At 37.5% G+C, this 26,680-nt stretch overlaps 1 protein-coding gene across 2 annotated transcripts in view; it reads right to left on the bottom strand.

Annotated features, from left to right (window-relative positions):
* Positions 1 to 325: 325 nt before the first annotated feature.
* The window catches only part of PELI1 (pellino E3 ubiquitin protein ligase 1), a 55,971-nt gene continuing 29,616 nt past the window's right edge, over positions 326 to 26,680 (bottom strand). The window contains exons 2-7 of one of the 2 annotated variants that reach the window (XM_070379374.1): positions 15,452 to 15,591; positions 12,560 to 12,689; positions 6,345 to 6,446; positions 3,624 to 3,821; positions 3,348 to 3,536; positions 326 to 2,769 (exon numbers count right to left, since the gene is read on the bottom strand). In XM_070379374.1, the coding sequence (XP_070235475.1) occupies positions 2,203 to 2,769; positions 3,348 to 3,536; positions 3,624 to 3,821; positions 6,345 to 6,446; positions 12,560 to 12,689; positions 15,452 to 15,522 (1,257 nt within the window). In that variant the 5' untranslated portion in view covers positions 15,523 to 15,591 and the 3' untranslated portion in view covers positions 326 to 2,202. The remainder of the gene's footprint in view (positions 2,770 to 3,347; positions 3,537 to 3,623; positions 3,822 to 6,344; positions 6,447 to 12,559; positions 12,690 to 15,451; positions 15,592 to 26,680) is intronic. The other variant, XM_070379375.1, reaches the window with a different exon arrangement.

Here is a 26,680-nt window from a genome sequence, read left to right as displayed (position 1 = left end):
CCTCAGGAAGAACATGAACCTTTTATGATTACTGAGGCACTGCTTAAACAGTCTAGTTATGCAACTTACTAAGAGCTATCTCTCTAGCAGGGTTTAACTTAGAAAAAGGCTGCAATTACTCAACCACTAAAGAAGCTCCTCTATTATCAGGGAAGAGATACTTTCCTAAGAGAACCAGAGAATAAAGACTTACATTACATGCAAACTCCTCACCTATTTCAAGTGAATATTTTTGGAGTGTGCATTGGTTTTGTCCATAAGTTTTCACTTCTGGTTTCCCATTCTAAGTTATGGAAAAATGAACTCACAGAAACAAATTCAAGTATCTATTTTGAAAAGTATTTACTTAGTTTGAATAAATTAATTGCAAATAAAAATTAGCTACAATATATAGCCTGAATAGAAATGACTAGAACAAATACAACACAGGACTTGATTTCCTTGCATTAGTCACAAAGCATGTGACAATCTAGAAAACTTCAAAATCAATTGTATTTCTTTGAAAAAGGAGTAACAGCAGTTACTGGTACATCACAACTAGTCAACTTATAATACAAGTTTCCTGACATGCATTTCCTGAGTGAACCCAAATGATCATTTTTTTAAAACAAGGAAATTTTGACAAGTTGAAGTAAAGTAAAATAGTTCATGGCTTCTAAGCAACAGGTTTTGTTTTTTAAAAACCAAAAGAAAATTCAGAACAGTATCATAACAGGATAAATTAAAGCTATGCTACCACATACAAAATCTTGCTATAGTCAATTAAATATAATACAACTTTTTGAACTAAAGGAAAGCAAATCAAAAGATTAAAAAAATGATTCTGTCTAACCTAAAAGTGTACTGATTTTTACAAGTGTCACAAAGGGTTTGATGTAGTGCAGCTGTCTATACTTTCCTTGTGGGTATTAAAAAAAAAAAAACAACGGGTGGGTGGGGGAAAGGGGGAGAAAATGTTTTCTTCATTCTGAAAGCAAAGAACTTCCTGGAATTAGAGAATAAACTGACCATGCAAGTATGTCCCTCCATTTGGCTGTCACTGTGCTCACCTGCCAACCAAATACTTCCTTGAGTCACACTGTGGCAAATGTCCTTTTAGGATTCAAACCCACAGTTAAGGCTGGTCTGTTAAAATTTAAAAAAAAAAAAAAACAGAAGAGCACTGCTGTCATTCAACCCTTCAAATCTTTCTACGTTTCTTAACACCTGAATAAGTCCAAATACAGGATAGTTAATTCAGCATTCTTTTTCTAAAGGCAAATCAAGTCACTCTCCTTTCTTGTTAATTTATGCTTTTTCTCATGGGAATGATTTTTTTCTAGAAACAGTGAACAGATGAACCACAGTTTATATCTAAAAAATAAACTTGCCAAATGTTGCTGATACTAAAAACAGATTAGTTATTGTGGGAGAAAAATAGATTATCTAGATTAAATTGCATTTTCAAAGGAGCATATAAAATGTTTCTTAGCATTAAGTTTTTGTTATAGTACTATACTCGGAAGAAACATTAAGGAAAAAATTCTTTCCCAATTATCTTTAATGTGGTTAAAAACAAACACCTCTTACGTAATGGTAATTAATATGAATTTGTTTTTACAAAGTATTCTAATTTACCAAATTTCATATTTAGATGGGGTGGGGAGAGAGTCTCTCCTGTCCTTCTTCCTAACTCTGCAAATCCTTGAGCTACGCTTGCTAAACTACCATTCCCACCAGGAGAGTGAGACCATCGTTACCACGCTATTCTATCAGGAACATTCTAAGATATTTTCTATAATAAAGATAAATAGAAAAAAGTTAATATACATGTTGCTGTATTTTACAATTTTGCAACAAACTGTAAACTAACATAGTTTGAACCAACAGTACCCTCAGTTATACAAAACAATTTTTCAACACTGAGGATGGGTGATTCAAAAACACTAAAAGGAAGGCATCAAATTAGACTATGTCTTTTTCTCCTCAAAATATATTTTCAAAACTCAGAAATCAGAAGTCTGGTACTTTCGAAAATTCCTTTGCTTGAGTTTCCCAGATTTTTGCTCAGAAATTGCTACTATTTATTACAAATGTTTAAAAAAATTCTTCATCTTAATGCAAACGACCAGAGCAGAAAAACTGTGACATGGACAACAGGTTGGAAAGCCCAGATCACTTAGCTTATAAATGTTTAATGTAGTCCTGGAGGACAACTGTCTGTTAGTCTAGAGGTCCTTGGAAAATAAGTCTGATGTAGCCTTGTTCACCAGCCAACTGATGTGCACAGAAGGGACAGGCGGCATGAAAAGTGTGAGTACCGTGAGGAAGCGGGATCTGGGACCAATAGGCAGTTGTCTTTTCTGAACACACATGCCCACATGGGCTGAACGCATGGGTTGGAGGGCCGGCGTCCACATAAAATCCAGCTTCACATCCAAGCCACAGAGGGACATAGGGACCAACAGACCTACACATGGGACACTCCCGATCCTTTCCGTCACGTTCTTCCTTGTTCCCCCAGTTATGATAGCCATGCACGTGGCCGCAGTGTAGGTACACCCACGGTTGTTTTTCATCAACGACATCTTTTCTCTTCATGCTGGGAAATGCTAGTGTGTTGAACCCGACAGGGCACTGAGGTCGCGCTGCATTGATTTCCTGTCTTAAAGCTTCTAAATGCTTCACGGTAGGAGTGTGGGAAAGGCCTTCTGCAGTACGCCACAGCAATGTTGCGCCACAGAGATCAATTAATGAGCCATCTTGTAACTGATTGGTTTCAATTTCCACCTAGAGGAAACAAGAATCAAAAAACACACATTCACCAGGGAGTTTTGGATTTTTACTTCAGAGTTTTGGTTTTACAAGCTCCTTATTCAAGAATCAAGATTTCCTCTGGTTGTTTATTGAAGAAACTTGAATGGCAGTCATGAAAAATACAGGTTTCAAAATCAAGGATAAAATATTGAACAGCAACATATCTTTTCAGAGTTGTAGTAAAGACAATTTATGATTAAACCATCTGACTAATCAGTTAGCTTAATATTTCCAATTTGGTAAATATCTTGGTCAAAGATTTACAGATACAAGTAGAAAATACACAGAGTGTTGTTTAAATTGGGAAAGCTTACGTTTTAAAATATATTAACAAAATATAAAAAAAGAATACATTTTTAGAGTGTCCTCATTGAAAAACTAGGATACTACCCTCCTCGTATAGTGTTTGGAAGTCAGAGCTTGACAGCCACACTTTGTACTTTGTATCAGCAAAAGATTTAATAGTTTTGGGGAATATGTAATGCATTCAGCCCAACTCACCCTATGAAGTCTACTGTAATTAAGTAAGAAGTTTACGTCCTAGTACTCACCATTTTCCCTCTCTGCTGAGCTGATCTGGTTTCACGCAGGCTGAACACATTTCCACACACTGATATTTCTCTCCATATTCCAGGTTTGGAGTCTTCTGTGAACCCATTGCGTGGATGCATAACAAGAACGCCATTAGTGGTCAGGCCATCCATCTGTCCATCTGATGTCTTCCATTTGGCAGCCTTCTCCTAGCAGGAAAAATAGCTTCTGTTTATTTGTAAACTGGGAAACTGAAGTGGTTGTGAAAGGCAACATTTAGGAAAAAAGCTTTTTACCCCAAGAAAGATGTTTTTTGATGAGTCAAATCCTGCAGCATAAATCCGTGCTGTAAAGGGGGGATTCCGTTCACATATGATTCTACAGGCAAATCTTGATATGGTGCTCTGCACTGACTGTGTATCAGAATTACTTTGACTTCCAGGAACTGTGTCAGTTACTACAAAATCAATGGGACTTTCAGTCGACCGGCCAATCTAAGAGAAAAAGAAATATCTATAAAACTACTGAAAGGAACACAGCGGAAAATTCCCTCAAAGGCACAAACAATAAGGTGAAATCATCAAGCCTCTGAAATTTCTAAAGCCCAAACTTATTATACTTAACTCTGGGGGTATCTATACCCTTGAAAACCAATCTCTCAGATTTCCTCTGATGTAGTAATCACTTAGAGCATAGAATTAAGTAGGAACTTGCTACCCAGAATATAGGAAACCCTCAGAGAATGAAGAGTTTAGGATGGCTGAAATTTCTAAGTGGGTGCAGATTTTAATTTTAACCCCTTGGGACAGAAATATGTCTACCACATATTACTCTAGTTTCCTTAACAGAACATAATGAACATAAAAATAAATATTCTATGATGACTCCAGGACATTACACTATGAATACTGTTTATATTAAGCTGAAGTGCAGTGACGTCTTTGGGTGCTATAAAGGTGTAGAAGAACACTGATCCCTATGTTAAAACCTTACAAAGCCGTGCTTTGAGGTCTTATGTCTACTTCACAGATTTTCTCCTGTCTTTTCTGTCAGGCTGTCAACTCTCATTTCTTGCTGATGGGTATACTTGTTTCTGCAGCATACTCCTCCTTGAACCAGCTACTCTGAATTCTGCTTTGGGTTGAGAAATCAGATAACTGAACTTCAAAGAACAGTATTTCAAAAGGTTCTTGGTGATGGCCTAAGGGATTCTCTAGGGAGTTAGAGAAAAGGAATTTCAGTACATGGACTCTGTGGCATTTATTTTATATGCCTAAATGTCTTTTCTGTTTTCTTCCTGGTTCTTGGCCATAGTTTAAAGACAAGTTTCCTTGAACAGAGTTCTGCTGGATGAGGTGTCAGTGAAGTAAAAACATCTTCAAATGTACTAGCTAGTAAATTAATTAATTTCATTTTGAAAGATGAAAGTTGAAAAAATGAAACTGGTGGAAAAGACGTCAAAAGTGACAATTATCACAGGGTATTCAACATTTAGAAATCAGTTCGTTAATGTATTTGTTATAAAGTAGTATCATAGGACTTCCCTGGTGGTTCAGTGGTTAAGAAGCCGCCTACCAATGCAGGGGACAGGTCTGACCCTTGGTCTGGGAGGATCCCATGTGTCATGGGACAACTAAGTCCAAGCACTGTAACTACTGAAGCCCACGAGCCTAGAGCCTGTGCTCTGTCACAAGAGAGGCCACCACAATGCGAAGCCTGCTCACTAACAGAGCTGCCCACTCACTGCCACTAGAGAAAGCCTGCTCGCAGCAATGAAGACCAGCACAGCCAAAAATAAACAACACTGAATAAGGAGCATCATCAAAAATAAAGTTGTTCTTGAGAAAAACTACTGACCCTTTATAAAGATGACGACTCTTAAGTTGTTCTTCGCCTAGTTGAGCTTTAAGAATTCCTTTTATCAACACACTTTCAGATAAAACTCTAGTGTTTTTATCCTGCCACTAAGTACAAAGACTTATTTAGTCTGGATAGTTTTAGGGGGAAATTTATTGATTAAAAAAATGTAATATTTGGATATTCCTTTCTTTATTTCTAAGAATACAATATCTAAAAAATATGGTCTTAAACCTTTGAAACTAAAAATATTTCCACTATTCTAAAAAATTCAGCATTCCATTAAGAGGGTTGAGTGTAAAGTGACTTTAAAGAAATATTTTGTTACTGACTACAGCAAAGACATCTCCAGGCCTTTTTATCTTCATTTTATCTCATAAAGTTAAGAAAAACTGTAAAGTCATTGGGACAATAATTATAAAAACAACATTATTAGGCACTTTATATCCTATTTAAGTTTGTTTCAAAAAAGCCCAAGGCTTTACAAAAACCCAATAGTAAGAGAAACGATGTCATGAATATCAAGAATCTTGCTTATGTCTTTAAGGTTTGGCTTTTCTGTCACTGATTTATAAAACCATCAGTACTGGATTGGTACAAAGAATGAGAGAAATAAAAACTTACTATACCATTAGCTTTGAGCAAATATGTGCTGAGAAGAAAGTTTGACTTCACATATATGATATGAATAATTAGAAACTGTACTTTTAGTTGCCTAGAGAGGGAAAGTGAGAATAGCAAAAAAGATCATAAATGTGTATAAAATATCCCTTGGTTTCTTTTTTGGATAATAATTATTCTTACAGCTACCAATACTAGCAGCTAAGTGTTTACCAGGTACCTGGCACAGTTCTGAGTACTTCAGAGGGACTAACACATTCAAGCTTCCCAATAGTCATCTGAAGGAAGTTCTATTATCTCACTTTATAGGAGGAAACTGATGCAGAGAGTGGCTAAGTAATGTTTACCAGAAATTCTGATATCAGAGCCCATCTCTTACCCATGCTATGTGGACTTCTAGACGTGGGGTTTAGAAATCAACATATATTTTAATGAAATGCATTAAGTGTGATAACCTTTAAGCTGACCACAGCGAAAGTCAATTACAACAGGTTTTTAACTTTTGTTTTTTAAGAAAAAAAGTTGAGATGTTATAATACCTGAAACATATCAGTGTTGCTGTCATGAGTATATTCAACCACTACTGTCTGTGCTCGAGACAAGGTGTATGATATGCTATGCTGGTCCTTATTGCTTATTGCCTAAGAAAAAAAAAGATTAATAGCAAAAATTAGCAGGTACATCAATCTAAATAGATAACCATAATAGATAACCTTTTTAAAAAAAAAAAAATAGGGAGCTATGCTCATTATACTATAACAATGTAATTGGAAAAAGAATCTGAGAAAGAAGAGATGCATATAAATGTATAACTGAATCACCCTGTTGTGCACCCAACACTAACACATTGTATTGGAGTATATGTACTCCAGCATATAACAAAAGTTAAAAAAAAAATACCACTATACTGCTTCAAGGGTAAGTCAAGTATTTTATAATTACAAAAGAAAACATCTCTTATGTCACTGCTGGTATTCATTTCACCTATACACAGACATATAAAAATATATATGTTAATACATAATCAAGGATATCATTGCTGCTATTTTGAATAAAATGTTTGATCAATTGCAAATAAGAAAAATAGAGGTTTTTATTCTTTCTTTAAAAAATGGTAATCTGTTTATTACATGTGTGACATATTTTCCCCCTGAAATTTAGAGATTAATAACTTGCATAACCTTTGCTGTGACAGTGGTTTCTTAGAGTGAGTGGAGTGCAGAAGAATTCAGGCAGACCTCATTTTATTATGCTTCACAGATACTGAATTTTTTATAAATTGAAGATTTGTGGCAACCCTCCATTGTCAGATGATGGTTAGCATTTAGCATTAAAAGTACTTTAAAATTAAGGGCTTTCCTGGTGGCTCAATGGTGGGAAATTCCATGGAGAGGGGAGCATAGTAGGCTACAGCTGATGAGGTCGCAAGAGTTGGACACAACTGAGTAACTTTCATGATGCTATTACTGCACACTTAGTGTGCTCAGTCACTCAGTCGTATCCAACTCTTTGTGACCGATGGACTGTAGCCCGCCTGCTCCTCTATCCATGGGATTCTCCAGGCAAGAATACTGGAGTGGGTTGCCATTCCCTTCTTCTGGGGATCTTCCCGACCCAAGGATCGAACCCGGGTCTCCTATAATGCAGGTGGATTCTTTACCATATGAGCCACCAGGGAAGCCTGTACACTTAGGAGACCACAGCATAGTGCAAACATAACTTTTATATATATATTAGGAAACGAAACCAGTTGTGATTTGCTTTATTGTAGTGGTCTGAAACTGATCCCAAAATATATCTGAGGTCTATCTGTGCACTGAAGCAATTACAGAGTAAAAACATAAGTTCACTGTATTAAAAAAATTGTAAAATCTGAGTCTCCATTATAAGTATTTCAAGTTATAAGATACTTAAAGGAGAAAATACAAAATCTTGCAAGACAAGAGGAATCTTATTTAATAACTCAAAGAGGTTTAAAGTTAACAAATAAGCAGAGTTAACTGGTTTTCCTAGCCACTCTGTCACTCTATAGATGACAAGTACTTGCCATATGCTAGGCTAGATACAGAAAAATTCATAGAATGATTACACATACCAAAGGAAATGGATATAATGCTTATGACTGTATTATTGACATATGCCAAACTAAAAACATTGCTAAAAAGAACTTCTTAGTTTTGTTTTCAGGCGTTTTCTATGCATGAGTTGATGATAATATCAGAGGGGGAAAAACCTGCACAGAGGAAGTGGAAACAGCTTGTGTAAAAGAAACACAGAAAGACACAGAAGAATGATTATATGCAGCAAAGAGGCTAAATGAAAAAAAAACTTTCATAATTAGAACTTTGGTATTATGAAATTTTACTTGGTTTCAATTGGTAGCTAACCTGTAATATAAAGTCTTCATAGATTTAAGATAATTAAGACTGTGAAATTTTCAAATATACAAAAAGAATATACAAACACCTGGGTACTAAGTACCCAACTTTTATCGTTCTTACTAATACCATTTCTGCTTCTGATATTTTAAAAGAAATTAAACTGCAGATATAATGAAGGCTGCTTATATGTCCTTCCCTACTCCTATCTCTGTAGAGGAACTGAACCTCAAGAGTACAGTTTAGGTCACTCCCATGCACTTTAACAGGCTTTACAACACACTGATGCATTCATAAACATGACAAAATGGCTTTAAAGATTTAAAAACCTATAATTACTTTATCTCAACAATAAGCAGCTGACTTTTCAATGAAATAATTTTTTAGTACTTTGGCCATTAATTCTTAACGGCTAAAGGGATTTAAAAACACAGGTTTTGTGTACTTTGAGATCATAAGCTGTTTTTTTTTTAACTATGAGATCTACTCTGATTGAGAATACAGAGCTGTGTCAAGTTAAATTCTCACTGGATTGGAAGTCAGGGTTTAAGCACTCATCCCAGATGCCTGCTAGACTAAACAGTTAGTTTTCTTCCTGACCTCATTACACACTCCTCCAAAATTGAAAAAGCAGAAAGTCAATCTTTGATCCCTAAGATTCTTGCTGCCTAGTAAAGATGAAAAGGAGCCAGCAATGAAACACGAGGAGTATGACAGTAAAAATACGAAGAGAAGTACACAACAGGAAATTACAGAAGTAAGACTTAGAAAGATTTGCCCTAGGATAGTAGTTCTTAACCAGAGGTAGTGTCAGCTGTATAAGGGGCGTTTGGTGGCTGTGTTTGTTGGCCATCACAATGATTTGAGGGCTGAAATGGCATTCAGTGGGAAGGGACCAAGAATATTAGGTTGGTGCAAAAGTAATGGCTATTTGCATTGTTGAACTCTGCCTTTAATATTGGAATAAATTCCTAAATAAATGTGGCTATGTTATTATACATCATTTTAATGTGCATTTCTCACTTTATTTTTTTTGCTAATGACTTATTACTTGTTGTTTATATTTATTTTAGACTATAGAAATGATGCTAGATAAAAAGCAAATTTGAGCAATTTTTTATTCGAGTTCAAAACTGATCATAAGGTAGCGGAGACAACTTGTAACATCAACAATGCATCTGGCCCAGGAACTGCTAATGAACATACAGTGCAGTGGTGGTTCAAGAAGTTTTGCAAAGGAGACAAGCGCCTTGAAGATGAGGAGTGCAGTGGTTGGCTATCGGAAGTTGACAGTGACCAACTGAGAGCATCACTGAAGCTGATCCTCTTACAACTACACAAGAAATTGCCAAAGAATTCAACATCGACCATTCTATGGTCATTTGGCATTTGAAGCAAATTAGAAAGGTAAAAAATCTTGATAAGTGGGTGCCTAATGAGCTGACTGCAAATCAAAAAAATCATTTTGAAGTGACATCCTCTCTTATTCTACACAACAAACCATTTTTCAACCAGATTGTGACATGTGACGAAAAGTGGATTTTATACAACAACCGGCAATGATCAACTCAGTGGCTAGACTGAGAAGAAGCCCCAGAGCACTTCTCAAAGCCAAACTTGTGCCAAAAAAATGTCATGGTCACTGTTTGGTGGCCTGCTGCCCATCTGATCCACTATAGCTTCCAGAATTCTGGTGAAACGCTTACATCTGAGAAGTATGTTCAGCAAATCAATGAGATGCACCAAAAACTGCAACACCTGTAGCCGGCAATGGTCAGCAGCAAGGGCCCAATTCCTCTCCATGACAATGCCTGACCACACACTGCACAAACAATGCTTCAAAAGTTAAATGAATTGGGCTACGAAGTTCTGTCTCATCCACCATATTCATCTGATCTCTTGCCAACCAACTACCACTTCTTTAAGCATCTTGACAACTTTTGGCAGGGAAAACACTTTCACAACCAGGAGGCGGCAGAAAATGCTTTCCAAGAGTTCATGGAATCCTGAAGCACAGATTTTTATGCTACAGGAATAAACAAAATTATTTCTCATTGGCAAAAACGTGTTGACTGTAATAGTTCCTATTTTGATTAATATAAAGATGTATTTGAGTGTACTTATAATGATTCAAAATTCACGGTCCGAAACTGTAATTACTTTTGCACCACGTAGAGAGTGAAAAAGTTGGCTTAAAGCTCAACATTCAGAAAAGGAAGATCATGGCATACGGTCCCATCACTTCATGGCAAATAGATGGGGAAACAGTGGAAACAGTGTCAGACTTTATTTTTTTGGACTCCAAAATCACTGCAGAAGGTGACTGCAGCCATGAAATTAAAAGACGCTTACTCCTTGGAAGGAAAGTTATGACCAACCTAGATAGCATATTCAAAAGCAGAGACATTACTTTGCCAACAAAGGTCCGTCTAGTCAAGGCTATGGTTTTTCCAGTGGTCATGTATAGATGTGAGAGTTGGACTGTGAAGAAGGCTAAACGCTGAAGAATTGATGCTTTTGAACTGTGGTGTTGGAGAAAACTCTTGAGAGTCCTTTGGTCTGCAAGGAGATCCAACCAGTCCATTCTGAAGGAGATCAGCCCTGGGATTTCTTTGGAAGGAATGATGCTAAAACTGAAACTCCAGTACTTTGGCCACCTCATGCGAAGAGTTGACTCATTGGAAAACATTCTGATGCTGGGAGGGATTGGGGGCAGGAGGAGAAGGGGACAACAGAGGATGAGATGGCTGGATGGCATCACTGACTCGATGGACTTGAGTCTGAGTGAATTCCGGGAGTTGGTGATGGACAGGGAGGCCTGGCATGCTGCGATTCATGGGGCTGCAAAGAGTCAGACGCGACTGAACTGAACTGAATATTAAATATCCTGCAACAGGTGGGACAGTCCTACATAAAGAAGAATTGGCACACCCAAAATGCCAAGAGCACTTCAGTGGGGAAATACTGGAAAGAAGTTCCTCAGATCAATAAACCTTTCACTCTACCACCTGCTTATTATTTATCAGCACATCCCTTCTTTGCAAAAAAACAGAAAGAAACACGTAAAGAAAACTGTCACTTTTCTACATTCCCTGGCTCTTAAATAGTAAGAGAAGACTCCTTGAGGACTCTTGCTTAGACACCGCACTGGATATAAAACAAAGCCAAAAGTCCAGGGACTGCAAATATGACTTGAAACAAGGCACTGTATGCCAATTTCTCTCTCATTTATTTTTAACCTACAAAAATATACCTCAGATGGTGTAATATTAATGTACATTCTGGGGTTGCTTAAAGATATAGGTACTTCCAGATGTAAAGAACTCTTTGTAATGTTTATTCATTCACCACAGTATCAAATTTAATCTGTGTTATAAAACTGGAAGTAGAAGAATACACAGGAAATTTAAGATCTGAAATGTCCCCTTATTGTCTATCACTCTAGGAAAAGCCCAAGTGCCCAGAAATGGTGGCCTAGCTTCTGGAAATTTTGGTTGGGAATAAAAACGGGGTTCAGTTCAGTTCAGTCGCTCAGTCGTGTCTGACTCTTTGCGACCCCATGAATCGCAGCACGCCAGGCCTCCCTGTCCATCACCAACTCCCGGAGTTCACCTAGACTCACGTCCATCGAGTCAGTGATGCCATCCAGCCATCTCATCCTCTGTCGTCCCCTTCTCCTCCTGCCCCCAATCCCTCCCAGCATTAGAGTCTTTTCCAATGAGTCAACTTTTCACATGAGGTGAAGCATGAAATAGGCCAGGAGACTGAGAAGTTGTGTTACAGACACAATTGGGTATTTGCTTTCACAGCTTTGATTTGATTTAATAATTAATGAAGGTCTACTGTATTTAAGGCACTATGCTACAATGCTGTGGGGGTCATAAAATAAAAAATAAAAACAAGAGCATCCATAAAATCTTTGATAAAGACCACTCAGTTAAAAAAATGATCTCATCCAAACATGTTTCTAGGCCCTGAATACATATATTCTGTACCACGCTCCTTGCCCAGCTCAGGGAGGTCCCTCGAGTAATAGCGGGAACGCACTACATCTCAGGGCAGTTCCACAATTCCAAATTCTAGATGAAGCCCTGTCCCCCCTCCACCCCAACTTTTTTTTTAATGACAAAAAAGGAATTATTTCCTTCTAATGGATTATTTCCTTCTCATGGATCCCAGTGTGTCATTAAAAAAAAAAGTCCTATGCCCTTTTAGATGGCATTTCTTTAGATATCCTATCTCCCAAGTGTCTTTTCCCATCCAAACAAAAGGAAACTTCTGGTATACAATGTGAAGGGTCTGCTAAAGAACATGAACAGCATATATAAGTCTTTCAATTTCTCCAAGTTAATTTACTTAGTGTTTGTTTGTGTTACCTTTGCAGCCTGAGGAGTACAAGCAACATGCACGGTGCTGGGCTTCACCCCATTTGCCTTAGGTCTTTTAAACAAAGCAAATCTACTTTTCCTCCTTCCTCTATCGCCGTTTGGAAGAGACCCATTATACCTGATGGGGGAGAAAAAAATTTAGATGATCTCATGAAAGAACCACACAATTCTAAAACAAATGCTTTACTTTGTCTTAGAGGATCAACCACTGATTAATTATCTATTAGTAGATTATAAGTGTCTGGAATTAACTTTTAGCGACTGCTGATCCCCAGACCAGCTGCCTGAGTGTGAAACAAAAAAGATTTTTTTCTGTCTACATCTGAAGTCACAGAGAAGTACCTTTTGGATTACACACAGATTTAAATTACTTGTATTTTTCTTCCCTCTTTTATTTAAGATAATCAAGAGCTGATTAATGGCATATCTGACTTCTTATGACTCATTCTATTTTTTTTAAAGGTGAATGTTTGCATGTGGTAATACAACCTTTAAAAGTACATATTTAAACAAATATGACGTTTAAAATAGAATCTCCTTTAATTATGAACCAAACACTTTATAAGTAACTGAACTTTTTAAATTAGGAATTTTTAGACTTGTTAGTCTCAGCTACTGGCTTGTACACATTCACATTAGTCAGTAAAACCTGTCCGACTGAGCATAAGTAAGTGGCCGTTAAACACGTTTGTTGCTCAGATCTTATGATCATTTCTCCATGATAACATAAACACGCTCTAAAGGTAAGCAAGTGAGCGAGGAGTGAACCAATAGGAAAAAGGTTCAAAACAAACATCTGGGTGTTAACTATGTACTAGGCACTAGTGGGTTCTAGTTCACAAATCACTTTATTTTATCCATTCTCTCATAAAAACTGCAAGACCGGTATCACTTGCCACTGTTACAGGCTAGGAATTAAGTTATTCTTCAGAGGAACTGAGTCCCTCCATTATTTTCTGAAGGTCACACCAGTGACACTGGCAAAGCTAGAACTGGAATCTAGGTGCTTGCTGTGCTTTTTTTCATTCTTTACTGCTTTGCTGAGGCATGAACAGTAGCTTAATAATACTCTCTCCTCAAGTACTGTCCCCCTTATTGCGACAAACACCTTTGGTGTGATGGTTTCTTGTTTATAGCTGGTTAATCTGGGGGGAAACCGAGGCAAGGAATGGGTACAGTTTTGAGGGTGGAGGAGACTGTGCTTATAAAATGGCCTACACTAGGGGCTGACAAGGAAGGGAAGGGAGTTTACTCAAAGGTTGTCAGATATAGAAATTACACTGAACAACCTTTATAAAATGTAAAACACACTGATTCTTCTGGCAAAAGCCCCTGCTAACCTTGCTAAAGGTTCATGGTAGTGCCCCTCAGCTAATACATACTGGATTTTGCTGCTTGGGACTGTGCTGCCCCCAGTCTCACACACTGAGGGCTCCTCACTGCCCCTTACTACTGTCTACCAGAGCTCGCCTCCTTCCTCTTTTGGACATATGCTCTCTATTCCTACACTGTGTTCCTGTAGCTCAGAGCTCTTTTCCAAATAGCACCAGCACAAAACTGACCACCTTATCCAGCCTGACTTCTCCTTCTAAAATGTTGAGAAGCAGCATTGTTTGCATTTTAATACATCAAGTGCCAGGTACAGAGACAACCATTTTATAAGGTTAACTGAGAAACCGCTGGGCTAAAAGAGCCAGTTTAAACCATATACTAAATTTCAAATTCTAAGTCTTCAGATGACTCAAATTTCCTACTGAAGAATTTAACTTTGAATAGCTTTTGGTGGTTAAAAATCTGTTATTAATACATCAAAATCTATGTGATTTTAAATTGTAATATTGTAGTTCCTATATTAAGTTTACAATCTTTTAAATTGTTTTTGAGAAAACAACATTTTCTTTAATCTCAAGGGACCTTAGTTGATCTTGTCTGTCATTTTACAGAAGAGGAAACTAAGGCCCAAAATGGTTAAGTGACTTGCCTAAGGCCACACAGCTAGCAGTGCTGGAAAAAGTACTGGGATTCAGGATTCCTGGCTTCCAGTTAAGCTCAGTAACACCATATTATTTCCCCAGTTTTTCTTACTTTCGTATCTGAAACAATGGCCACAGTTTCAGTTAAAGAAGAATTTGCACCAACCTGATTCTAAAATATGTTGTAAATGTCTAGAATTGTTTTTTAGGCAGGACAGAAGCAGTAGGGAGAAAGTAAGTTTTACAATGTCTAGTTTCTGAGATCTCTAAGAAACAGACTAACATTGTGTCTCCATTTTGACACTGTGGCAAGTTTAGACTGGATAAACTGCAATAATGGAATCATTTATTCCTCAATCATAAGACTGTATGAGTTGAATGGATGAGATTACTTTTGAAGCAAACAAGTAGCAATGTCCTGGGCTTCAGAATCATCACATTGTCATGTCTATACAACTCTTTTAAGTACAGGACCAAAAGCACAAAGCAGCATCTGTCTCAGAGGGCAAAGGAACAAATTAACACTAACCTACATGAAATGACCTAAGCAGAGGGGAGATTTTGGGTACAGTCAGCTGAGGCAAATTTTCTAAAAGACGACATAGGGAAGACAAATGGACTGGCTATGTGACTTTAGACAAGTACATTTTTCACTTCATCTTTAAGAAGGTTTGTCCTTTCTAGGGGTGAGGGTGAGGCAGAGTTTATGGAGCATTTGAGTACTTACAAAGGATGGCATAAAAATGAGAATTAAAAGAATTTCTTAATTTGGTAATATAACTCTGTAGCTTTAAATACTCTTTGGAAATAGGCAGGATATAAATTCTAAAAAAAAGTGCATTTAACCAAGATTTTCAAGTTACCATATATCATTCAATTTTATGCTCATCAGATGGAGAAGTCTTACCCTAAGACAATGAGTTCACCATATTTTACTGGTGCTTTGGATGGATGATTTTCTTGATCAGGAGAAAACATGAGCTTGGCTGTCTTTCTCAAATCTTTGTTCACTGATCAGGAGCCTTGGGACACCTTTTGCATTATTTCCTAGAGGGGAAAAGTTTTCATTAATAATTTGAACAATGAATTTCAGTTTAAGTAAAGATGTTCTTTTCTAAAAGTCCTTGTGAGCACAATATTATGAAAATTATCACATAATATATATAGTGTGTGACATTTCCCCCAATAATGGTTGTATAGTTGATATAACTGTTTAAACACATTAAAATGTAAATTTAGGAATGTTAACTTTACATTAAAAATGTAAATTCCAGTTCCAGGACGATGAGGAAGACATTATTTTCCCTATGATTTCTGCTAATTATAACCCAAAACCCTAAACACTATATATAAAGCAGAAGACGACTCTGAAAAGTAGAGAGAAGGCAGAACAGCTAGGGGCCTTGGGGCCCATGGAACGACTTCGTGGCAAGTTCTTTGGGTTTTCTTTTTGCCTAATATCAATATATCCCAGATCTGAAGCTCAAGAATCTAGCAACCTGGAAATGCCAACTGGCAGAGAGAAAAACAAACACCTGACAAAATGCTGCTCTCTCTGGTCAAAAGAACAAGAAAACGCAGCCTTAGCAAGACAGAAAACTTGTGACAATAACTGCTCCACTGCAGCCAGCACCACAGAAAACACTGTGACCCCACCATCGCACTCACCAGCAGGAGCTGAGCGGTGAGCCCGGACATCCACCTCAGGAGGCCATGAGGCGGCCTGACCTCCCTCTGGGCTACCCGTGCCAGAGGCAGTGTCAGAACAGGCCAAGTGGAGAGCCGGCACAACCACCCTGTTGGCTGGCAACATGCCCCCTCCTCTGCCCAAGTGGTGTCAGTGGACAGCGCAGGGAGCCTAGGGTTCCATTCCAATTCAGCAGGATCTTCTTCCCTCAGGGGTCAATGGAGGCCAAGCAGGGAACCTGGACTTCCATGTCCACCTAGTAGCAGTAAGAAGGCTCCCCGTACTCCCCTGACAGAGCAATGTGAGGAAAAGTCAGTGAAAATAGAAGGTCTGGATGATATTCAGAGTGTCCAAACGTACAACGAAAATGTCCAGCTTTCAAAAGAAAGCCACTTACTATATAAAGTACAAGACAGAATTAAAACAATGCAAAAAGATAATCAACAGGTGCCAGAAGTTTAGATGACAGAGACGTGAGAATTATCTAACAAAGATTTTAAATCAGTCATGATAAAAAATTTCAGTAATCAACTACAAACAAATTTGCGGCAAAGAGACAAACAAAAAATAGTCTCCACAAAGAAAGAGAAGATATGTAAAGTTCACTGGATGGGCTCAACCCAGAATGGAAGGTATGTAGGAAAGGAATGAGCTGGAAGACAGAAAGTACCCAGTCTGAACAAGACAGGAAATTAGACTGGAAAAATACAGGAAGGAGCCTCATGGACCTGTGGGGCTACAAAACGGCCCATTTAATAACATTAGGATCACTGGAGTTCAGAATGAAAGGAGAAAGAACCGAGCTGAAAAAGCACTCAAACAATGACTGAAATGCAACAAATGTGAAAAGGGGAACAAAACCACAGATTCAGGAAGCTGAACAAACTCCACATAGGATAAAACCAAAGAAATCTATGCCAAGACACATGGTAATTAAACTTCTGACTTAAAGGCAAAGAAATTTTCTTGAAAGTAGCCAGAGAAGAACTAAACCTTACCTACAGGGGGAAAACAATGAATTTCTCACCAGAAACTACACAAGACAGAAGCAAGTGGCCTATTTTTTTCAGGTGCTGAAAGAAAGTAACTATCAACCAGATTCCAGCAAGAATGGAAAGAAAAATTAAGACATTCTCAGATGAGGAAAAATTAAGAGAATTTGTCACCAGCAGAGATACTCTAATAGAATGGCTAGCAGGAATTCACTAAACAGAAAATAAATTTTTTAAAAAATAGTAACTTGGAACACCAGAAAAGAACAAAGAACATGAAAAGACTTCTTTTCACACAAACCTGTACATAAATGTTTATAGCAGCTTTATGCATAGTAGCCAAAAACTTGAATTAATCCAGATGTTCTTTACTGAGTGGATGATTAACCTGTGGTACATCCATACTACGGAATAGTTCTCACCAATAAAAAGGAATAAACTACTGGTACATGAAACATCATGGACAAATCTTTAGAGAATTATGCTGAATATAAAAATCTAAGCTCAGAAGGTTACATATATGATTTCTTTTATATAACACCCTTGAAATGACAAAATTACAGAAACAGAAATCAGATAAGTGGCTGCCAAAGGTTAAACTGGGGGTGGGAGCAGGGGGGAAGTGAATGCAACTACAAAAAAGCAACAGGAAGGCACCACAGTGGTGATGGAAATGGGCTATAGCCTTATCAGTGTCAGTATTCTATAAAACCAGAATACTGTGATATTGTGCTACAGTTTTACAACTACAGTTGCAAATAACAAGATCATCTGATCTACACTATGTCGTATATCAATATATGAATGTCTATCCCTTTTACTTCTCCCCTAAAGAAGCATTCCACTTTAAAAAGCTTAGATTTAACCAGGGGTTTTAAATGAACTCTTCTTAGACAATTAACGTACTGCCATCTAAACATGAAAACACTGCTGTGGCACACTTCTGACCAAGAACAGTAAGAATTAAAACTTCAATAACATGAATTAATTAAATTTAAAATTTAAATTAAGTTTTAATAACACTGTCCTGATTCAGATTCCTTTGTAGAGTTACTTTCTATTTTTAGGAAGTGGGGGGTTTTCATTTATAGCAGCAAAACATTTCCTTAAAAAGAACTTATTTAAAGAAGTCAATTTCAACAGTATTAAATAGGATTAGTAAGCACATAGATATGGCAAAAATCTGAAAATGATACATAAATGCCCATATTTGGCTGACACTAGTTTTTAGCATGGCTAACAAGTATTAACCTATGTTATAGTTCTAGTTCTCTTTGAATAAACCAATCTGTTTCCTCATCTCTAAAAATGAAGGGACTAAAGTAAAACGAAGAGAACGTTGGAGGTGAAAATATATGAGAAACCATCTGGTCCTAACATAAAAATTTACAAGTAATGTGCATACAGAACTATAGATTTAGTCCTATTGCCCCTATAGCAAAACAAGAACTAATTTTAGCTTTGACAAGGAATAAGAGTAGGGCTGGCATATACTCACCATTCTATATTTTCTAGAGCCTCTGGCCAAATTAGCCAAGAAAAACAATATGTTCCCAATTATTCTTACTTTGGTTAGATTCCTGAGAGGGTCTAATTTGAGATATTTATCAGATATCAAAATTTCAATCACAGGAACACACTGAAACTTGGTTTCTATTTTTGTATCTAATAATCAAAATCTCTAATAAGATACTTTAGTAGTAATGGTTATTTACGATCTTAAACAAGGCCCAGCAGCTAGATAGTAACTCTTGCATTCACTCTCTGTAGATAATCTGTGTTTTAAAAATCTGAATAATACACAGAATTCTTCGAAATCAATTCCTGAAGTCATAGTCCTGAGAACACGACACGCGTATGTACGGAAGTGTATTCTAACACCTCAATCACAGACAGCACCTGGTGGTGTTCAGTTACGTTAGCTGGTCTGACCCCATATATTCAGTCCCATCCCAAAGTGACCCAGCAAAAAGAATAAGAAATAGCACCATTAAGTCTATATGAGACTGGAAAAAATGATAGAGAAAATCTTGCTAAGACAACAAGGCTGTTTCCTATAATATCTATTACTTCGAAGTCTGCTTGATCTGTGAAAATTAAGCATGCTGTTCTCATCAGCGGAGACCTTCCCAAGTTGAACAAATTTTAAAAGAAATACATTCTGGAACGCTATTTGTGTGTGTGGGGGGAGGGCAGGAAAAGATGAATAATTCGCCATAAAATACGTTTCTTAAGAGTCTCATTAATTTGACTGATACAACATTCTAATCATTTGTTCTTTAAAGGCCAGTGAAATACAATTGTTTTCTTATCAAGTGTTTGCAAAGGAAAAGACTTTCTAATATGTAATCGTCAGTTTTACCTTAAGAAGGAAAACTGGGGAACCAATCTCGTCCAAATTGCTCCTTTAACATAACATTTTTCTTTTTCACACTGCACACAGCCTTTTTGCTTTCTACCTACTAAACACAAGTACGAAATTCCTGTCCTGAAAAATAAAAAGAAGCAAACACTAAGGGAGGGACAAAACAGACCTTAGGAATGTGTTTACATAATCTTTTGAACACTCCTATTTTGGTGGGCAAGAGAGTAGGCATAAGGGATGCTGGGTGGAGGTGGGGGCGGGGGGAGGAAAATGTTTTAAAACATGAAAATGTTATAATTTTTTTATGGTGAAAAATATAATGTGGATTGCATATGTTATCTCTGATGAAACAGAATTCCATCTACACCAGCGTTCCCCTGTGGTTGATTTCAAAAGGATGATTCAAACAAAAGGAACTCTTTTCTTATGCTTGTGGTGGAGCCATTTTGTGAAAACAAATTAGCTGATGATTGGAGGGTGGTAAACTTGCAGCAGTTTCTTGCTAAGAGTGAAAAGTTAATCATCATCTTCCTTCTTTCACCATCAGCAGGATTAATAAGCAGCATTTTTCCATAAATGGAGAAAGGAGATAGGCAAAATAATGGTGTCAGCTGTAGGAGGATGAGGTTACTACTTTTCTTTCTGTTGGTGTCTTTTGGCTTCTCAGTAGAGCACTCAAAGAAGTGAAGGCCATGCTCCCCTTCTCAAGATACAGGGCACTTCTGGACAAACTCCCAGCCTTGCTTTTTAGGGTGGCCAAATGACATGCTGATAGTCTATCAGCTACAGTGATAACATATTTTCATCCTGATGGGAAAGCAACTAACATCTTTCCCACAGATAGTGACTGTTCCCCTAAATTCGGGTTTCTCAACCCTGGCACTACTGACATTTTGACATGGGGAGTGGAGGGGGGAGATGGCCTGCACATTGTCAGAGGTTCAGCAGCACCCCTGAGAATGTCTCACCTTCCCACACTCCATCCCCCAACTTCCTTCCCACCCTTCGCCCTCAGAACCACTGAGAACAAACTGGAGATAACAATTTTTTTTAGGAGGAATTTCCCCTATTTTTGTCATAGTACTTAGTACACAGTAAGGTATTTAATAAACATTTGCTTACTACCATAATCATACTGATGTCTTAAAATTTTTTTATTTTATTCGGCCACACCTCACAGCACGCAGGATCTTAGTGCCCTGACCAGGGGTCAAACCCATGTCTCCTGCATTGGGAGTATGAGTCTTAACACTGGTCTTAAGCCTTGTGTTAGGGAGAGCAATGGCTTTGAAGCTGCCGTTTCAGTATTTCATTAGACTTGATAAGAGTGGCTGGAATGAGAATGGGAGAACTATCATCTTATCTCGATGGTGATTAATTATTAATATTTCTGTGCATTAAAATATTTTAATATTTAGCAACCTCTCTCAACCTTCCTTCTTTCTTGAAGGAAAGAAACTGGAGTTGGGGTGGCCAAAGAAGTAGCTATAAGGCCAGTGCTTGGTAGCCTGACATTTTGTTGTTGCTTAGTCGCTCAGTTGTGTCTGACTCTGCAACCCCATGGACTGCAGCCTGCCAGGCTCCTCTGTCCATGGGATTTCCCAGGTAAGAATACTGGAGTGGGTTGCCATTTCCTTCTCCAGGGGATCTTCTCAACCCAAGAATCAAACCCATACCTCCTGCATTGGCAGATGGATTCTTTACCACTAAACCACCAGGGAAGCCCAGCCTGAGGTTTAGAGAAAGGCTAATCTGTGGAGGCCAGGTAAGGAAATATCTTCTTGACCTAGGGGACCCAAACTCAGAGAAACTAAAAGCAGGCTTTGAAAAGCATAGGGGAATGCTTTTAAATCAAAAGGCATATCAATATCAATTGGAATCAAACTTAGATTAAGGTCTATCTTGCACTTGCACAGAAAGTTAATCAGCAAAGTGCTTTCTCACAGGATTAGGTTATTTGACCCTCACAACAGCCCTGTGAATTAGAGATGTCTTATTAACTCCATTTTCCAGACAGGGAACAGAAGTTGTCAGTCAGAAAGGCCAGTGACTGGTTCAAGGCCAAACAGGTAATATGTGACAGAGCTAGAACTGAAACCTATATATGAAACAAACACACATTAACTAATCTAATTTCTATCACAACTGTATCAAGTATAGTAATTTATCTCCACTTGATAAATGAGAAGACTGATGCTCCTAGAAGTTAAGCAGTAGTTCAGGTTTTTTGATACCACTGATCACACCCCAAACAAGGCTGGGTAGGGTTGATTCCTAAATATTAATAAGAGTAAGAGGCCATCAGGGGGCCATTTAGGAAAAGAGACTGTAAAGTAAAATAAACTCTAGATAAGTTACACTCCAGCAGAGACTAATAGCAATTATGCAATTATGACTAGGGCTTTTGGACATTATTTGAAATTCTGTCACTTCCTCAAAGCTCACTGTATTTGTCAACCCTGTTGCCTGGTAGTGACCAACAATAAAAACATCAGTAAATAAAGTGGACTTTGCTTTTTTAAAAAAATGAGGAGGGGAGAAAGAAATCAAAGGGGAAAAGCATGGTATTACACTAAGACAAATTCCTGGCACCATGAGGAAGAAAAACACATATATAAGAAGAGAGACCAGGCAGCATAGGGGCAGGTTTCATGCACTCCCAGAAAAGTGACAGCCAAGAGAAAACTGCAGGGCAGTATTCCTGACGGGGGTGGGGGTTTAAATACAACCTGTCCACCCCGCCCCAAAATGATCACTTAACTCCCCACGCCTAGAAAATGTATTGTAAAAGACACAACTAAGGGCTCTTTTTTTTTTTTTAATTGTGTCTGCCCATGCTCGGCCTGTATTCAACTCTTTCAGCTTACCAAAGTGCCTAAAATGATAATACGCTTCTCAGGAAAGCAAGACCAGAAATTCCCCTAGATTTCACCACTAAAGTCTTGAAGAAAATTTTGCAGAACGCAGCAAATTCAGTGGGATTAGATAGCAATTCAGAACAAAAAACAACTGATACAACTATACTCATTGTAAACGCTATAGTTTCTTCAAGTCAGCAGGCAACCCATGCCTCTGCTACCCTTTTTTCTTAGTGTCCAACACTTTCCGGGTTCTGTGCCAAGCACTGTTCTAAATACTTTACATAAAACAACTGATTTAATCCCAGAACAACCTTGTGAGGTTCAACAGATAAGAAAGCCAAGGTTACAATTCAAACTCAAACCAGTACTCTGGATCAGCTGAAACAACTGAGTTTAAAATGAAAAGTAAGTGGGGGGTGGGGAGGAGACAAGGGCACTGGGAAACTAAACAAGCAAGAAAACCCTCCAACTCTTCCCACTATAATGTATCTAATGGTGAGAGTTTATATAAATGCTACTGCTCTAATACAGGACAAACTTCTATAATATTGACCAACCATCTGAAGTTTCTAGTAATTCAATCATTTTAAAGCTGAGTTCAAAAGTCCCTTGGATAAAATTTAAACTTGAAAAGAAAATGAATGAATGGATTTTTCTCAATCACTTTAAATCTATACCATCCTATGAAATGAAAAAATGGAATATGGAGTCCATGTTCCACAAAAAGTATTGTGTAATGATTGTTTTGGACAGTTAGATTGCTCCCAGAAATAGAATAACCTCGGTTTTCTCTAGTCCTTGTTTTTATTAAAACACTGACCAAATTACATGCATTTTAAAAAGGCCAATAACAGTCTCAAGTATCTCCTCCAAGATACTTATTGATTATGAAGTGGAAAACAGTAACTTACAGTGGGTGAAACCTGGCAGACACCAGCTTAACTAACTGATCAAGGTCAACATCTGCAATAAAATGTTTCGATATCGTGTATTCCCTGATTATGATGTATGAAAGCCACATCACTTTTGTGCTATGTTGCCAGAAAATGTGTGACCTCGATCTAATCAGGAGAACATATCAGACCAACCCAAACTGACAGTCTACAAAATAACTCTCAGCACTCAAAGTGCTAAGATCATGAAAGACAAGGAAAGGCTGAGAAACTCCCAGGTTGGAGATGAAGGAGATGAAGCAACTACACAGGATCAGGAATTGGATCCTGGAACAGAAAAAGGACAGTGGAAAACTGAAATTTGAATATGGCCTATAGTTTAGTGAATAGTGATATATTATTAATGTCAGTTTCCTGGTCTTGATAAATATACTCTGGTTATACAGATTGCTAACATTGTAAAAGACCCTGATGCTGGGAGGGATTGGGGGCAGGAGGAGAAGGGGGCGACAGAGGATGAGATGGCTGGATGGCATCACCGACTTGATGGATGTGAGTTTAAATGAACTCCAGGAGTTGGCGATGGACAGGGAGGCCTGACGTGCTGTGATTTATGGGGTCACAGAGAGTCAGACACAACTGAGCAACTGAACTGAACATTAGAGGAAATAAAGGGTATATGTAAACTAACTGAATTATTTTTCCGATTTTTCTCGAAGGCACGATTTCAAAATAAAAAGTAAAAAAAGAGAAGACAATAAAAATGGAAAACAAAATTTAATAAAAATTTTAAAACAAAAACTTTAATATAGAAATGAATTCAAGATTTAAAGTTTGCTTCCTTCCAGCCTTCTCACAACCTAAACGTGTTAAGAGTGTCACTTACGCTGGGCCTGTCAAGTCACAGCGTCCGGTCTCCTGTCCTGTCTCTGATGTGAAGCTGCCCCATTCACAGCCTCTTTAGTGAGGAAAGTTGTTACTACCAAGTGTGGCCATTCATTGGACTGAGTGATAATAACTGCACGTTAGTAATGTATCCACACACTGATCTAAATTTGGCAGAATCATGCTTCATGGGTTTTTTTTTCAAAGTTATGACATAAGAGCAACTTTACTACTGAATGCTCTAGGAGGTTTCATTAGAAAACACTCTGTATATGGAATTATATCATAGCTTTTGATTTAACGCTATACTATACAATGACCTTAAACAGGATTTTAGTTTGAGTTCTGAAGAGTTTATAAAAGGGAATAGAAAGAAGGATGGGAGAAAGAAGAGTTAGGAAGCAGCAGCCCTGGGTGATTTTTGACACATTTCATTTAGAATAAAATCCTGAAAAGCCAGAAAGTCAAATACTTTCCTAAATTATTAATTAATTATTTCATTGTGGATACTATTCTCTTCCAACAAGAGGAGGCACTTGCAAAGGACTAAGCTATGACAGGGTTCTCTAAGGCCAGCCCTAAGAACTCTGGCCCTTGATAGTCATGAGGGCTGGACCCAGGGTCTTTCATGAATTCTCAAAACTACAAACCAGTCCTATAACACACAATTCCCCAAAATGGGGACAACATTTTCCTCACCGCATAGGATTTGTCACCGGATCTAAATGAGAACAAAGCCGCACTGGGATTTGTTCTGTTGGGCCATCTCCTTGATTCACTCAAGTCACAGAATTTTGAGTCTCTTAAAATTATTCACACTGTGAGAGTTAAACCAGCAATTTTCAAGGTCTTAATGTAATGTTAAAAAAAAAAAAATCAAGTATTTGTAAAATGTATTCAGTTAGGCTAGATAATACTTGGTAATCTAAATAATATATCTAATAATATAAAGTTGGTCTTGATAATACTTAATTTAAGGTAATGCTGCCTTATCACTTAATATTTGTTTTCTGAGATGCATCTTTATTTTTCAGTGTCTAAACATGTTTATGGTCTGCTCTTTGTTGATAACTCCGATACCATATATAAAGTTCTAGTTTTCTACTGCTCATAACACATAACAGGCCCTGAAATTAAAAATCTCAAAGATCATAAACATTTGTTTAGATACTGAGAAATAAAGATGCATCTCTGAGAAAACAAATATTAAGTGATAAGGCAGCATTACCATAAATTATTATCAAGGCCAACTTTATATTATTAGTTTTAAGGTTGAATGCTATATAAATGTTTTGCTTCTCAGTAGTGGAAAAAACTACATCTAAATCAAATTAGATTTAGTGTATGTACTTCCTGCTTTTGATGCTTTCGAATTACGGTGCCGGAGAAGACTTCTGAGAATCCTTTGGACAACAAGCAGACCAAACCAGTCAATCCTAAAGGAAAATCAACCCTGAATATTCATTGGAGGACTGATGCTGAAGCTGAAGCTCCAGTGCTTTGGCCACCTGTTGTATAGAGCTGACACACTGGAAAATACTCTGATACTGGGAAAGACTGAGGGCAGAAGAAGGGCCTGACAGGGGAGAAAATGGTTGGATGGCATCACTAACAATGGACATAATGGACACAATGGACACATAATGGACACAATGGACATAAGAGTTTGAGCAAACTCTGGGAGATAGTCAAGGACAGGGAAGCCTGGAGTGTTGCAGTCCATGGGGTCGCAAAGAGCAGGACAAAACCTAGTGAATGAACAACAACAATTTCCTGCTCTTACAGGGAGTTGACTTTAACTCTTTTATAGTTTCACAATTTCATTATAAGCTCTATTAAAAAGGAATGGGAAAATAAAATGTGGTTGAAAATTCAAATAACAACTAAATCTCCAATATTTCTTCTAACAGTAAAGTCAGCTACCCACAGAGAGAAGTCATTATTAAAAGATGATGACTATTATAATCTCACTAATGAACAAAAATTTCATCTTATGATTTCTCTGTGGTTCATGAAAAGTTCTCAAAAGTAACAGCATCTGATCTTTCTTTGACCAAACCATGTTTTCCCCATAAATTTTTATAGCAGTAATTTAGAGACACTGTGTGTGGGAGGCTAAGAACATCTATTTTTTAGCACAATGAATATTTTAAATAACCCAGTATGGTGTTTCTAATTCTTTTCATTAGAAAAATAATACATACATGTAGCCAGGATATTTCTACAAATTTCCTCTTTCCACTCTGATTACCCAAGTAGGTAACTTATTAAGATCAATTTTTCTTCCTAATCTGCAACTTTTTTCTTGTCTTCTGCTGTACACATACCCAAGAGAGTGTATACTCCCCTCTCACAGATTAGAAAATCTGATAAAAAATGCACACACACTACTAGGCAGCATGTTGGTATTCTAGCAAACATTCAGTTTTTAACAAAATTAAAAAAAGAAAATC

The sequence above is a fragment of the Bos mutus genome, chromosome 11, assembly GCF_027580195.1.
Source record: "Bos mutus isolate GX-2022 chromosome 11, NWIPB_WYAK_1.1, whole genome shotgun sequence".
Taxonomy (NCBI): domain Eukaryota; kingdom Metazoa; phylum Chordata; class Mammalia; order Artiodactyla; family Bovidae; genus Bos; species Bos mutus.
This window is presented reverse-complemented; position numbering and strand designations above follow the sequence as displayed.